The sequence below is a fragment of the Drosophila biarmipes genome, unplaced genomic scaffold (genome assembly GCF_025231255.1).
Source record: "Drosophila biarmipes strain raj3 unplaced genomic scaffold, RU_DBia_V1.1 ptg000017l, whole genome shotgun sequence".
Classification (NCBI taxonomy): domain Eukaryota; kingdom Metazoa; phylum Arthropoda; class Insecta; order Diptera; family Drosophilidae; genus Drosophila; species Drosophila biarmipes.
The window spans coordinates 3,152,718-3,167,730 of NW_026114535.1; the positions used below are offsets into that span (position 1 = coordinate 3,152,718).

The window sequence follows — 15,013 nt, forward strand, 5'->3', positions numbered from 1 at the left end:
TTTAAAATATTCAAATATTATAATTTGAACAATTACTTCAATTATTTTTATTTTAATTTTATTGATTGGTCTTTATCATGAATGAAATCAAGGTATATTAAATTGATCTAATTAAAATAGGGTTGTAGTTAATTATAACATTTGATTTGCTTTCAAAAAGTATTGAATATTCAATCTACCTTAAATAGAATATGAAGCGATTAATTGCAGTTAGTTTCGACCTAACCTTAGGTAAATTTACCCTTATTCTTTAATTGAAGCCAAAAAGAGGCGTATCACTGTTAATGATATAACTGAGAATTATCTCCAATTACGGAAGTATGGTGATCAAGTAAAAGCTGCTAACTTTTTTCTTTTAATGGTTAAATTCCATTTATACTTCTATTTATATAGTTTAAATAAAAACTTTACATTTTCATTGTAATAATAAAATATATTATTTTTATAAATTACTAAAATAAATTCACTATATTCAAAGATTAATTAATCTCCATAACATCTTCAATGTCATACTCTATATATAAGCTATTTGAATATAAAAATAATAAAAAATTAAATAAAATTAAAATTCAAAATACAAATAATATTAAATAAATTTTTAAACTATTATTATGTATTAAAAATAAAGTTTTTGAATAATCAGTTAATTTTTGGTATAAATGTTGACCTCCAAAATATTCTGACCAACCTTGATCAAAACTTTTTACCACTAACTGACCATAATTTAATGGATAAGAAATTATTCCATAAGTTCTAATATATGGTATAAATCATATTGACCCTAAAAAAACAACTAAATTATAATTTAATAAAGATGTATTTAAAGTATATATATTTCTTATCGAAATTAAATAACCTGATAAACCTCCAAAGATACATACAAATAATGTTAATAATTTTAAATAAAAAGGTAAACAAATTATATAAGGAATAGGAAAAATTAACCAATTTAATATTCTCCCTCCAATAATTCTAATAATTAATAAACCTAATATCCCTCGAAGTATAACTCAACTTTCATCATTTAACATATTTAAACTTCCACAATTTAAATCACCAGTTATAGAATAATAAACTAATCGAAAAGAATAACTAACAGTTAAACCTGTGGAAAAAAAATATAAAAAAAATGAAAATATATTAATATTTCTAATTCTAACAATTTCTAAAATTATGTCCTTAGAATAAAATCCAGCTAAAAAAGGTATCCCACATAAAGCTAAATTAGAAACATTAAAACAAGCAGACGTTAAGGGTATGTGAATTCTTAATCCTCCTATTAAACGAATATCTTGAGAATTATTTATATTATGAATAATAGCTCCAGCACATATAAATAATAAAGCCTTAAATAAAGCATGAGTTAATAAATGAAACATAGCTAATTTATAAAATCCTATAGATAAAATTCTTATTATTAAACCTAATTGTCTTAAAGTAGATAAAGCAATAATTTTCTTTAAATCAAATTCAAAATTAGCCCCCAATCCAGCCATAAATATAGTTAAACCTGATAATAAAAGTAACAACTGGCCTAATCAAGAAGTTCTTAAAATAATATTAAACCGAATTAATAAATAAACTCCAGCTGTTGCTAAAGTTGATGAATGAACTAAAGCAGATACAGGAGTAGGAGCTGCTATAGCAGCTGGTAACCAAGAAGAAAAAGGAATTTGTGCTCTTTTAGTTATAGCAGCTAACATTACTAAACTTCCAATTATCAATATTTCAAATTCATTTTGTATAACTTCTAAATAAAAAATATAATTTCATCTTCCATAATTTAATATTCAAGCAATAGCTAAAAGAAGAGCTACATCCCCAATTCGATTAGATAAAGCAGAAGAAACTAATCCTAAACCGTCTCACCCTAATAAAATTCTAATTAAATTAGGACTAATAATTAATAATATTATTGATAAAACAAATATTAACACTAATATAATAAATCGATTAATATTTTCATCTCTTCTTATATACTCCTTTCTATAAAAAATTACTAATGAAGCAATTATTAAAACAAAAGATATAAATAATAAACTTATTCAATCAAATAAAAAAGTTATTACAATTCTTATAGAATTTAAAGAAACAACTTCTCATTCAATAAAATAAATTATATTATTCAGTAAAAAATATAATCTTAATAAAAAACATGATAAACTAACAGAAATTTAATTAACAAATCTAATTCTACAAATTGATAAATATTTCACGATCTAAAATGAATTATTTCATATCACTAACACCACAAATTAGTATTTTTATTAAACTATTTAAATATAATCAAAATATACATGATTCTCTTTTAAAAATTAATAAATTTAAAGGTAATCAATGTAATAATATTAACAAATATTCTCGAATTTTACCTCCTCTAAAAGAGTAAACTCCAGAAAATAATTTTCCACGTTGACTAAAAGAATATAAATATAAAGAATATATAAAATATATAAAATCTAAAAAATGATAAAAATGATAATATAATTATTGAAATTCATGATCAAGAAACAATTCTATTTAACAAAGAAATTTCTCCTAATAAATTTAATGTAGGCGGAGCAGCTATATTAGCTGATCTTAATAAAAATCATCATAAAGTTATAGCAGGTATAAAATTTAATAAGCCCTTATTAATTAATATACTACGACTTCCTAAACGTTCATAAGAAACATTAGCTAAACAAAATAATCCAGAAGAACACAGACCATGAGCAATTATTAAAGTGTATGAACCACATAACCCTCAATAAGTTATTGTTAATAAACCTGCTAAAACAATTCCTATATGAGCAACAGAAGAATAAGCAATTAATGCCTTTAAATCCATTTGACGCAAACATACTAATCTCACTAATACTCCTCCTACTAATCTAATTCTAATTCAAATAAAACTATATTTTAAATTTATTAATTGTAAAAAAGAAATAACTCGTAATATTCCATAACCTCCTAATTTTAATATAATCCCAGCCAAAATTATAGAACCAGAAACTGGTGCTTCAACATGAGCTTTGGGTAATCATAAATGAACTAAAAATATTGGTATTTTCACTAAAAAAGCGCATAATAAACAAAAATATAGTAAATCATAATTAAATATAAAATTATTTATTAAATAAAAATTTATTGAATAAATTTATTATAAATAAACTTATTCTTCTAAATGTTAAAACTAACAACAACAATAAAATTACAATATTTAATAAAAATAAATTTTTATAATTATTATATTTATTAACTCTTTCTCTAGCTAATAATATTAAAGAACAAATTCATAATCTTAATAGTATTAATCCATAAGAAAGTATATCACAACCTAAAAAATAAGAAATTTCTGATCAATAATTTATAAAATTATTTATTAATAAAAAAATAAATCTAATAAAAAATAATATAATTTGAACCATTCAATATATATTATTAATAAAACAAACAGGAGTTAAAAATAATAAAAAAAAAATAATTTTTAACATTATATAATTCTAAAAGATTGAAAATAATCATTACCATGTGTACGAATTATAGAAACTAAAACAGATAAACCTAAAGCTCCTTCACATACTCTAAAAGTTAAAAATATTATTCTAAAATAATTTTCATAATTTAACATATTTAAATAAATAAATAATATAAAAAATAATATTAAAACAATAAATTCTAAACTTAAAAGTATAGAAAGTAAATGTTTTCGATTAGAAACAAAACAAAATAAACCTAAAATAAATAAAATTATAGGTAAACTTCAACATAAAATTATAATCATTAGTTTTAATAGTTTAACAAAAACATTGGTCTTGTAAATCAAAAATAAGATTTTTTCTTTTAAAACTTCAAGAGAAAAGAAATTTCTTTTTCATTAATCCCCAAAATTAATATTTTAAATAAACTACCTCTTGAAATTATTCAATTAATTTTATACTCTTTAATTATTACTACTTCTATTATTTTTTAAAATATAATCCATCCATTAGCTTTAGGATTAACTTTATTAATTCAAACAATTTTTGTTTGTTTAATTTCAGGATTAATAACTAAAAGTTTCTGATATTCATATATTTTATTTTTAATTTTTTTAGGAGGAATACTTGTTTTATTTATTTATGTTACTTCATTAGCTTCAAATGAAATATTTAATTTATCAATTAAACTTACTTTATTTTCTGCTTTTATTTTATTTATTATACTAATTTTATCTTTTATTGTTGATAAAACTTCTATTTCATTATTTTTAATAAATAATGAAATAGAATCAATTATAAATATAAATTCATATTTAACAGAAAATTCTTTATCTTTAAATAAATTATATAATTTTCCTACTAATTTTATCACTATTTTATTAATAAACTATCTTTTAATTACTTTAATTGTAGTAGTAAAAATTACTAAATTATTTAAGGGACCTATTTGAATAATATCTTAATTAATGAATAAACCTTTACGAACTTCCCACCCTTTATTTAAAATTGCTAATAATGCATTAGTAGATTTACCAGCTCCAATTAATATTTCAAGTTGATGAAATTTTGGATCTTTACTTGGTTTATGTTTAATTATTCAAATTTTAACAGGATTGTTTTTAGCAATACATTATACTGCAGATGTTAATTTAGCATTTTATAGAGTTAATCATATTGGCCGAGATGTTAATTATGGTTGATTACTACGAACTTTACACGCTAACGGTGCATCATTTTTTTTATTTGTATTTATTTACATGTAGGTCGAGGAATTTATTACGGATCATATTTATTTACCCCAACTTGATTAGTAGGAGTGATTATTTTATTTTTAGTTATAGGAACAGCCTTTATAGGATATGTTTTACCTTGGGGACAAATATCATTTTGGGGAGCTACTGTTATTACAAATCTTTTATCAGCAATTCCTTATTTAGGAATAGACTTAGTTCAATGATTATGAGGGGGATTCGCTGTTGATAACGCTACTTTAACTCGATTTTTTACATTTCATTTTATTTTACCATTTATTGTTCTTGCTATAACAATAATTCATTTACTATTTTTACACCAAACAGGATCTAATAATCTTATTGGATTAAATTCTAATATTGATAAAATTCCTTTCCATCCTTATTTTACATTTAAGGATATTGTAGGTTTTATTGTAATAATTTTTATTTTAATTTCATTAGTATTAATTAGTCCTAATTTATTAGAAGACCCAGATAATTTTATTCCAGCTAATCCTTTAGTTACACCTGCTCATATTCAACCAGAATGATATTTTTTATTTGCTTACGCAATTTTACGTTCAATTCCTAATAAATTAGGAAGAGTTATTGCATTAGTTTTATCAATTGCAATTTTAATAATTTTACCTTTTTATAATTTAAGAAAATTCCGAGGAATTCACTTTTACCCAATTAATCAAATTTTATTTTGATCTATATTAGTTACAGTAATTTTATTAACATGAATTGGAGCACGACCAGTTGAAGAACCTTATGTATTAATTGGACAAATTTTAACTGTTATTTATTTTTTATATTATTTAATTAAACCATTAGTTACAAAATGATGAGATAATTTATTAAATTAATAGTTAATGAGCTTGAACAAGCATATGTTTTGAAAACATAAGATAGAATTTAATTTTCTATTAACTTTACTAAAATAAATTCACTATAATAAAGAAAATAATAAAATTTTAAAACCAATAAAAAATAATAAATAATTTAAAGAAAATGATAAAAAACATTTTCATGCTAAATATATTAATTTATCATAACGAAATCGGGGTAAAGTCCCACGAGCTCAAATAAAAACAAAAGAAATAAAAGTTAATTTAACATAAAATAATAAATTAAAAACATCACATCCTAAAAAAATTACACAAAATAATATTCTTATAAATAAAATTCTTGCATATTCAGCTATAAAAATTAAAGCAAATCCTCCTCTTCTATATTCTACATTAAACCCAGAAACTAATTCTGATTCTCCTTCAGCAAAATCAAAAGGTGTTCGATTAGTTTCAGCTAAAGAGAAGTTAATCAAACTAAAGCTATAGGAAATAAAATAATTAAAAACCATATATAAATTTGATAATTAAAAAAATAAATTATATTATATCTACCAATTAAAAAAATAAATGATAATAAAATTAAAGCCAATCTAACTTCATATGAAATAGTTTGAGCTACAGCTCGTAATCCTCCTAATAATGCATAATTAGAATTTGAAGATCAACCAGCTACTATAACAGTATATACACCTAATCTTGTACAACATACAAAAAATAAACCTCCTAAATTAAAAGAATACAATTTAACAAAAAATGGCATACATATTCAAACAAATAAAGATAAAAATAAAGAAAAAATTGGAGAAATATAATATCTTAAATAATTAGATAATAATGGATAAATTTGTTCTTTTGCAAATAATTTAATTGCATCACAAAAAGGTTGAGGAATTCCTATTAAACCAACTTTATTAGGACCTTTACGAATTTGAATATAACCTAAAACTTTACGTTCTAATAAAGTTAAAAAAGCTACACTTACTAATACACAAATTACTAATAATAAACTTCCAATTAATGATAAAACAAATTCTATATAAAACAAGTACTATTTGTAAAATAATTTACATAAATAAATTCTAAATTTATTGCACTAATCTGCCAAAATAGTTTTATATTAATAATATTCATATTTAAAAATATAATTATTTTAATATTTGGTCCTTTCGTACTAAAATATTATAATTTTTTAAAGATAGAAACCAACCTGGCTTACACCGGTTTGAACTCAGATCATGTAAGAATTTAAAAGTCGAACAGACTTAAAATTTGAACGGCTACACCCAAAATTATATCTTAATCCAACATCGAGGTCGCAATCTTTTTTATCGATATGAACTATCCAAAAAAAATTACGCTGTTATCCCAAAAGTAACTTAATTTTTTAATCATTATTAATGGATCAATTATTCATAAATTAATGTTTTTAAAAATTAAAAGTTTTTTAAATTTTAATATCACCCCAATAAAATATTTTAATTTATTAAAATTAAATTAATCTTTATAATTAAAATAAACAAAATATAAAGATTTATAGGGTCTTCTCGTCTTTTAAAAAAATTTTAGCTTTTTGACTAAAAAATAAAATTCTAAAAAAAATTTAAATGAAACAGTTAATATTTCGTCCAGCCATTCATTCCAGCCTTCAATTAAAAGACTAATGATTATGCTACCTTTGCACAGTCAAAATACTGCGGCCATTTAAACAATTTCAGCGGGCAGGTTAGACTTTATATATAATTCAAAAAGACATGTTTTTGTTAAACAGGCGAACATTATTTTTGCCGGATTCTTTATTTAAACTTTTCATAAAAATTTGTTTAAACAATATAATTAACTAATTCTATCATTATTACTTAATTTTAAATATTAAAATTAATATTTTAATAAATAATTAAAATTTAATAAATAATTTAATTTATAAAATAAATTATAACACACTTTTTAATAATTGCTAATTCTAAGCATATATTTATCAAATTTATTTATTATTTTTAAAAATTTATTTTATAGCTTATCCCATAAAATATTAAAATTATAAATTATTTAATTAATAAAATTAAATAAATAAATTTATAATTTCTAAATTAAATTTATTTCTTAAAAAACTAGATACCTTTAAAAACGAATAACATTTCATTTCTAATATAATATTTTAAATAATTTTATCACATTAACTTATATATTATATTAACTCTTTTAAAATCGAGAAAAATAAATATTTATTTTTTATTTAATAAACGCTGATACACAAGGTACAATAAATTAAATTTTCTTTTATAATAAAATGTTTTCAAATTATTTCAATTTTCTTTTACAATACTAATAAACTATTATTAAAATTATTTTTTCTTTAAACAATACTAAAACTTTAAAATTTATAGTTATTTCTAATATTTTCATTAAAATAATTTAAATTAATAAATAAAATATAATCAATTTATATTGATTTGCACAAAAATCTTTTCAATGTAAATGAAATGCTTTACTTAATAAGCTTTAAATTGTCATTCTAGATACACTTTCCAGTACATCTACTATGTTACGACTTATCTTACCTTAATAATAAGAGCGACGGGCGATGTGTACATATTTTAGAGCTAAAATCAAATTATTAATCTATATAATTTTACTACCAAATCCACTTTCAAAAATTTTTTCATAATTTTATCCATTTAAATAATTTTATTGTAACCCATTATTACTTAAATATAAGCTACACCTTGATCTGATATAAATTTTTATTAAAATTATTGAATATTATTATTCTTATAAAATATTCTGATAACGACGGTATATAAACTGATTACAAACTTAAGTAAGGTCCATCGTGGATTATCGATTACAAAACAGGTTCCTCTGGATAGACTAAAATACCGCCAAATTTTTTAAGTTTCAAGAACATAACTATTACTACTTTAGCAATTAATTTACATTTTAAATAATAGGGTATCTAACCCTAGTTTTTTATTAAAATTTTTTAACTTCAATTATAATTATATAAAATAATTTAAATATAAAATTTCACTTAATATATTTAATTTTATTTTTAAAATTCAATTTAATTAGTACTAAAAAAATTTATTTGTATTATTGGTATAACTGCGACTGCTGGCACCAATTTGGTCAATACTTTTTAATATTGCTATTTCTAAATTTCTTTAATTAATAATATTAATTACTCCGAATAAAATTTATATATTTATTTTTAAAATAAATATAAATACACACAAAAATTTACATATAAATCAAATTAATAATAAAACTTTTATATTATTTTTATAAAATATTTTAAAATTTTATTTTTATTTAATTATATATATATATATATATATAAATAAATAAATTATTTTGTTAATTTAAAAATTTAAAATTTATTAAATTGTTTTATAAAATTTTATTAATTAATTTATTTTAATTTTATAAATTAATTGATATATGTGTATATATATATATATATATATATATATATATATATATATATATATATTTTTTTATTTATTATTTATAGCATGTTATTTATAAATATAAACTAATTTTAATTCATTAATAATAAAAAAATTCTTTTTTTTAAAATGTAAAAAGTTTATTTTTTTTTATTTTTATTTAGTTTAAAATAATTTTTTTTTTAAATAATTTTTATTTTTTTTTCTAAAAAAAAATGTAAAAAAAAATAATTTTTGTGTAAAAAAAATAAAAATTTTCAAATTTTTTTAATTTTTTTTTGTTTATGAAGAAATTTAATTATATTATTTTTAAAAAATTAAATTTTTTGATTTTTTTTTTTTTAAAAAAATTAAAAAAAAAAATATTTTTTTTAAAACAATTAAAATTTATAAAATTTTAATTTTAAAATAAATTTACATTAAAATTTTTAAAATTTTAATTTTAATTTATTTAAAAAAAAAAAAATTTTTTCAAAAAAAAATAATTAATAAAAATTATTTAGTATAGAAATTATATATACGCATATAAATAAATTATAAATATTTAAATTATAAATTAATTAAAATTTAATTTATTATCTTTTATCTATTATCTTACTATTTTTTAGTAATTTTATAATAATTAAATAAAAATAAAATTTATATATATATATATATATATATATATATATATATATAAATTATTTATATATATATATATATACACATAAACAATTTTTTTTAATCACTAAATCTGAAAAATTAGTCCCCTATAAAATATTTTAAAATTTAAATAAATTTTAATTCAAAAAATTAACATAAAAATATATTTATTTAACATTTTTATAATTTTATTTTTTTTTAAATATTTAATACTATAATAAATTTAATAAAAAAAAATAAAATTATTTTTTGTTATTATAAAAATAATTTTTTTTAGTAATAAAAATAATATAAATAAATTATAATTTAATAAAATTAAAAATATCAATAATTTATCATTATTATAATATAGTATATATATATATATATTATACATATACATATAAAATAAGTATTTAAAATATACTAAAAAATTTAATTTTAATAATTAAATAAAATTTAAAATTTATTAAATTAATTCATTAATAATAAAAAATCTTTTTTTTTTTTTTTAAATTTTTTGTATACTAAGTTCAAGATTAATAGATAATCTATATATATATAAATATTTAATATATTATTATATAGTTAACAATTTAAACAAAAAATTTCACAATCCAAAAATGGTAATATAAATGGTAAAAAAAATCTATATTCAAATATTTATCTAAAATCTCTTGGATTTATATAAATAATATAATAATTTAATTAATTATTATTAATTTATAAATTTATATATTGTTGATAATTTATATTACATATATATATATATAGAAAAATTTAATTATTTAATTTAATTTAATATTTTTATTAAAAATATAACTAAAATGTATTATTTACTATAAAATAATAAATATTTTAAAATTGTAATTTTTAAAAATTTAATAGTAAATATATTTATTTGAAAACAAAAAAAAAAAAAAAAGGATTTTTTATTATTATTGAATTGCCTGGTAAATAAATGATAGGGTAAATTATGCAGTTTTTCTGCATTTATTGACTGATTTATTTGTTGTTAGTTACAAAGATTTTTTATATTTAATAGAATTAAACTATTTCTAAAAGTATCAAAAACTTTTGTGCGTCATACACCAAAATATATTTATATTTATTATTTATAAAAAGATAAGCTAATTAAGCTACTGGGTTCATACCCCATTTATAAAGGTTATAATCCTTTTCTTTTTAATTTTTAATAACTCCTCAAAAATTTTATTTATTACAATTATAATTATTGGAACACTAATCACAGTTACATCTAATTCTTGGTTAGGAGCTTGAATAGGTTTATAAATTAATTTGTTATCTTTTATCCCCCTATTAAGAGATAATAATAATGTAATATCAACTGAAGCCTCTTTAAAATATTTTTTAACTCAAGCTTTAGCATCAACTGTACTGTTATTTTCTTCAATTTTATTAATATTGAAAAATAATATAAATAACGAAATTAATGAATCTTTTACATCAATAATTATTATATCAGCTTTACTATTAAAAAGTGGAGCCGCTCCTTTTCATTTTTGATTCCCTAATATAATAGAAGGATTAACATGAATAAATGCTTTAATATTAATAACTTGACAAAAAATTGCCCCATTAATACTAATTTCTTATTTAAACATTAAAAATTTATTATTAATTAGAGTAATTTTATCAGTAATTATTGGAGCTCTTGGAGGATTAAATCAAACTTCTTTACGAAAATTAATAGCTTTTTCTTCTATTAATCATTTAGGATGAATATTAAGATCATTAATAATTAGTGAATCTATTTGATTTATTTATTTTTTATTTTATTCATTTTTATCTTTTATTTTAACATTTATGTTTAATATTTTTAAATTATTTCATTTAAATCACTTATTTTCTTGATTTGTTAATAGAAAAATTTTAAAATTTTCATTATTTATAAATTTTTTATCATTAGGGGGATTGCCTCCATTTTTAGGATTTTTACCTAAATGACTTGTAATTCAACAATTAACATTATGTAATCAATATTTTTTATTAACATTAATAATAATATCAACTTTAATTGCATTATTTTTTTATCTTCGAATTTGTTACTCAAAATATTAAATTATTTTGAAAATAATTGAGTCATAGAAATAAATATAAATAGTAGTAATACGAATTTATATTTAATTATAACTTTTTTTTTCAATTTTTGGGTTATTCTTAAATTCTTTATTTTTTTATATTTTAAGGCTTTAAGTTAATAAAACTAATAGCCTTCAAAGCTGTAAGTAGAGGGCATCCCTTTAAGCCTTAGTAAAATTTTACTCCTTCAAAATTGCAGTTTGATGTCATTATTGACTATAAGACCAATTTTATTGATTAAGAAGAATAACTCTTATAAATAGATTTACAATCTACCGCCTAAACTTTAGCCACTTAATCCAATCGCGACAATGATTATTTTCTACAAATCATAAGGATATTGGAACTTTATATTTTATTTTTGGAGCTTGAGCCGGAATAGTAGGAACATCTTTAAGAATTTTAATTCGAGCTGAATTAGGACATCCAGGAGCATTAATTGGGGATGATCAAATTTATAATGTAATTGTTACTGCCCATGCTTTTATTATAATTTTTTTTATGGTAATACCTATCATAATTGGAGGGTTTGGAAATTGATTAGTACCATTAATATTGGGAGCTCCTGATATAGCATTTCCACGAATAAATAATATAAGATTTTGATTACTACCTCCTGCTCTTTCTTTATTATTAGTGAGAAGAATGGTAGAAAATGGAGCTGGAACAGGGTGAACGGTTTACCCACCTCTCTCTGCTGGAATTGCTCATGGTGGAGCTTCAGTTGATTTAGCAATTTTTTCTTTACATTTGGCCGGAATTCCTTCAATTTTAGGAGCTGTAAATTTTATTACAACTGTAATTAATATACGATCAACAGGAATCACACTAGACCGAATACCTTTATTTGTTTGATCAGTTGTTATTACTGCTTTATTACTTTTATTATCATTGCCAGTATTAGCTGGAGCTATTACTATATTATTAACAGGCCGAAATTTAAATACTTCATTTTTTGACCCAGCTGGAGGAGGAGACCCAATTTTTTACCAACATTTATTTTGATTTTTTGGACATCCTGAAGTATATATTTTAATTCTACCTGGATTTGGAATAATTTCTCATATTATTAGTCAAGAATCTGGTAAAAAGGAAACTTTCGGTTCTTTAAAAATAATCTATGCTATACTTGCTATTGGATTATTAGGGTTTATTGTATGAGCTCACCATATATTTACAGTAGGAATAGATGTAGATACTCGAGCTTATTTTACTTCTGCAACTATAATTATTACCGTTCCTACTGGTATTAAAATTTTTAGATAATTAGCAACTTTACACGGAACTCAACTTTCTTACTCTCCAGCTATTTTATGAGCTTTAGGATTTGTATTTTTATTTACAGTCGGAGGATTAACAGGAGTAGTATTAGCTAATTCATCAGTTGATATTATTCTTCATGATACTTATTATGTTGTAGCTCACTTCCATTATGTATTATCAATAGGAGCTGTATTTGCTATTATAGCAGGGTTCATCCACTGATACCCTTTATTTACAGTATTAACATTAAATGCTAAATGATTAAAAAGTCAATTTATCATTATATTTATTGGAGTAAATTTAACATTTTTCCCTCAACATTTTTTAGGGTTAGCTGGTATACCTCGACGTTATTCAGAAATGTAGTATCAACTATTGGGTCTTCAATTTCATTATTAGGTATTTTATTCTTTTTTTATATTATTTGAGAAAGTTTAGTATCACAACGACAAGTAATTTACCCAATTCAATTAAATTCATCTATCGAATGATACCAAAATACACCCCCTGCTGAACATAGATATTCTGAATTACCTCTTTTAACAAATTAATTTCTAATATGGCAGATTAGTGCAATGGATTTAAGCTTCATATATAAAGTATTTCACTTTTATTAGAAAATTAATGTCTACATGAGCTAATTTAGGTTTACAAGATAGAGCTTCTCCTTTAATGGAACAATTAATTTTTTTTCACGATCACGCATTATTAATTTTAGTTATAATTACTGTATTAGTTGGATATTTAATATTCATATTATTTTTTAATAATTCCTTTTGCATGGGCAACTTATTGAAATAATTTGAACTATTCTACCAGCAATTATTTTATTATTTATTGCTCTTCCTTCTTTACGATTATTATATTTATTAGATGAAATTAATGAACCTTCAGTTACTTTAAAAAGTATTGGTCATCAATGATACTGAAGTTATGAATATTCTGATTTTAATAATATTGAATTTGATTCTTATATAATTCCTACAAATGAATTAGCAACTGATGGATTTCGATTATTAGATGTTGATAATCGAGTAGTTTTACCTATAAACTCACAAATTCGAATTTTAGTAACAGCTGCAGATGTAATTCATTCTTGAACAATCCCAGCTTTAGGAGTTAAGGTTGATGGAACCCCAGGTCGATTAAATCAAACAAATTTTTTTATTAACCGACCATGTTTATTTTATGGACAATGTTCAGAAATTTGTGGAGCTAATCATAGTTTTATACCAATTGTAATTGAAAGTGTTCCTGTAAATTATTTTATTAAATGAATTTCTAGTAATAATTCTTCATTAGATGACTGAAAGCAAGTACTGGTCTCTTAAACCATCCAATAGTAAATTAGCACTTACTTCTAATGAATAAAAAATTAGTTAAATATATAACATTAGTATGTCAAACTAAAATTATTAAAGTATTAATATTTTTTAATTCCACAAATAGCCCCAATTAGATGATTATTATTATTTATTATTTTCTCTATCACATTTATTTTATTTTGTTCTATTAACTATTATTCTTATATACCAACTTCCCCTAAATCTAACGAATTAAAAAATATTAACTTAAATTCAATGAATTGAAAATGATAACAAATTTATTTTCTGTATTTGACCCTTCAGCTATTTTTAATTTATCTTTAAATTGATTAAGAACATTCTTAGGACTTTTAATAATTCCTTCAATTTACTGACTTATGCCTTCTCGATATAATATTTTTTGAAATTCTATTTTATTAACACTTCATAAAGAATTTAAAACTTTATTAGGACCTTCAGGACATAATGGATCAACATTTATTTTTATTTCATTATTCTCATTAATTTTATTTAATAATTTTATAGGATTATTTCCTTATATTTTTACAAGAACAAGTCATTTAACTTTAACTTTATCTTTAGCATTACCTTTATGATTATGTTTTATATTATATGGATGAATTAATCATATTCAACATATATTTGCTCATTTAGTACCTCAAGGAACACCTGCAGTTCTTATACCATTTATAGTATGTATCGAAA

General features: G+C 20.3%; 2 protein-coding genes and 3 pseudogenes across 2 annotated transcripts; 3 read left to right on the forward strand and 2 right to left on the reverse strand.

Annotated features, from left to right (window-relative positions):
• Nucleotides 1-534: 534 nt before the first annotated feature.
• On the reverse strand, nucleotides 535-1,844 carry LOC122818554 (NADH-ubiquinone oxidoreductase chain 5-like). The gene is given in 1 exon segment (XM_050890245.1): nucleotides 535-1,844. A coding segment is annotated over 1 exon segment (693 nt). The 5' UTR covers nucleotides 1,704-1,844; the 3' UTR covers nucleotides 535-1,010.
• A 634-nt stretch (nucleotides 1,845-2,478) lies between these two features.
• Nucleotides 2,479-3,765, reverse strand: LOC127012063 (NADH-ubiquinone oxidoreductase chain 4-like; annotated as a pseudogene).
• Nucleotides 3,766-3,907: 142 nt separating this feature from the next.
• Nucleotides 3,908-5,567, forward strand: LOC108035833 (NADH-ubiquinone oxidoreductase chain 6-like; the record flags this gene model as incomplete). The annotated part of the gene is given in 1 exon segment (XM_050890251.1): nucleotides 3,908-5,567. A coding segment is annotated over 1 exon segment (519 nt), but the record flags the coding sequence as incomplete, so codon positions are not given.
• Nucleotides 5,568-12,015: 6,448 nt separating this feature from the next.
• LOC122818938 (cytochrome c oxidase subunit 1-like) lies at nucleotides 12,016-13,536 on the forward strand (annotated as a pseudogene).
• A 71-nt stretch (nucleotides 13,537-13,607) lies between these two features.
• Nucleotides 13,608-14,279, forward strand: LOC122818923 (cytochrome c oxidase subunit 2-like; annotated as a pseudogene).
• Nucleotides 14,280-15,013: the final 734 nt, after the last annotated feature.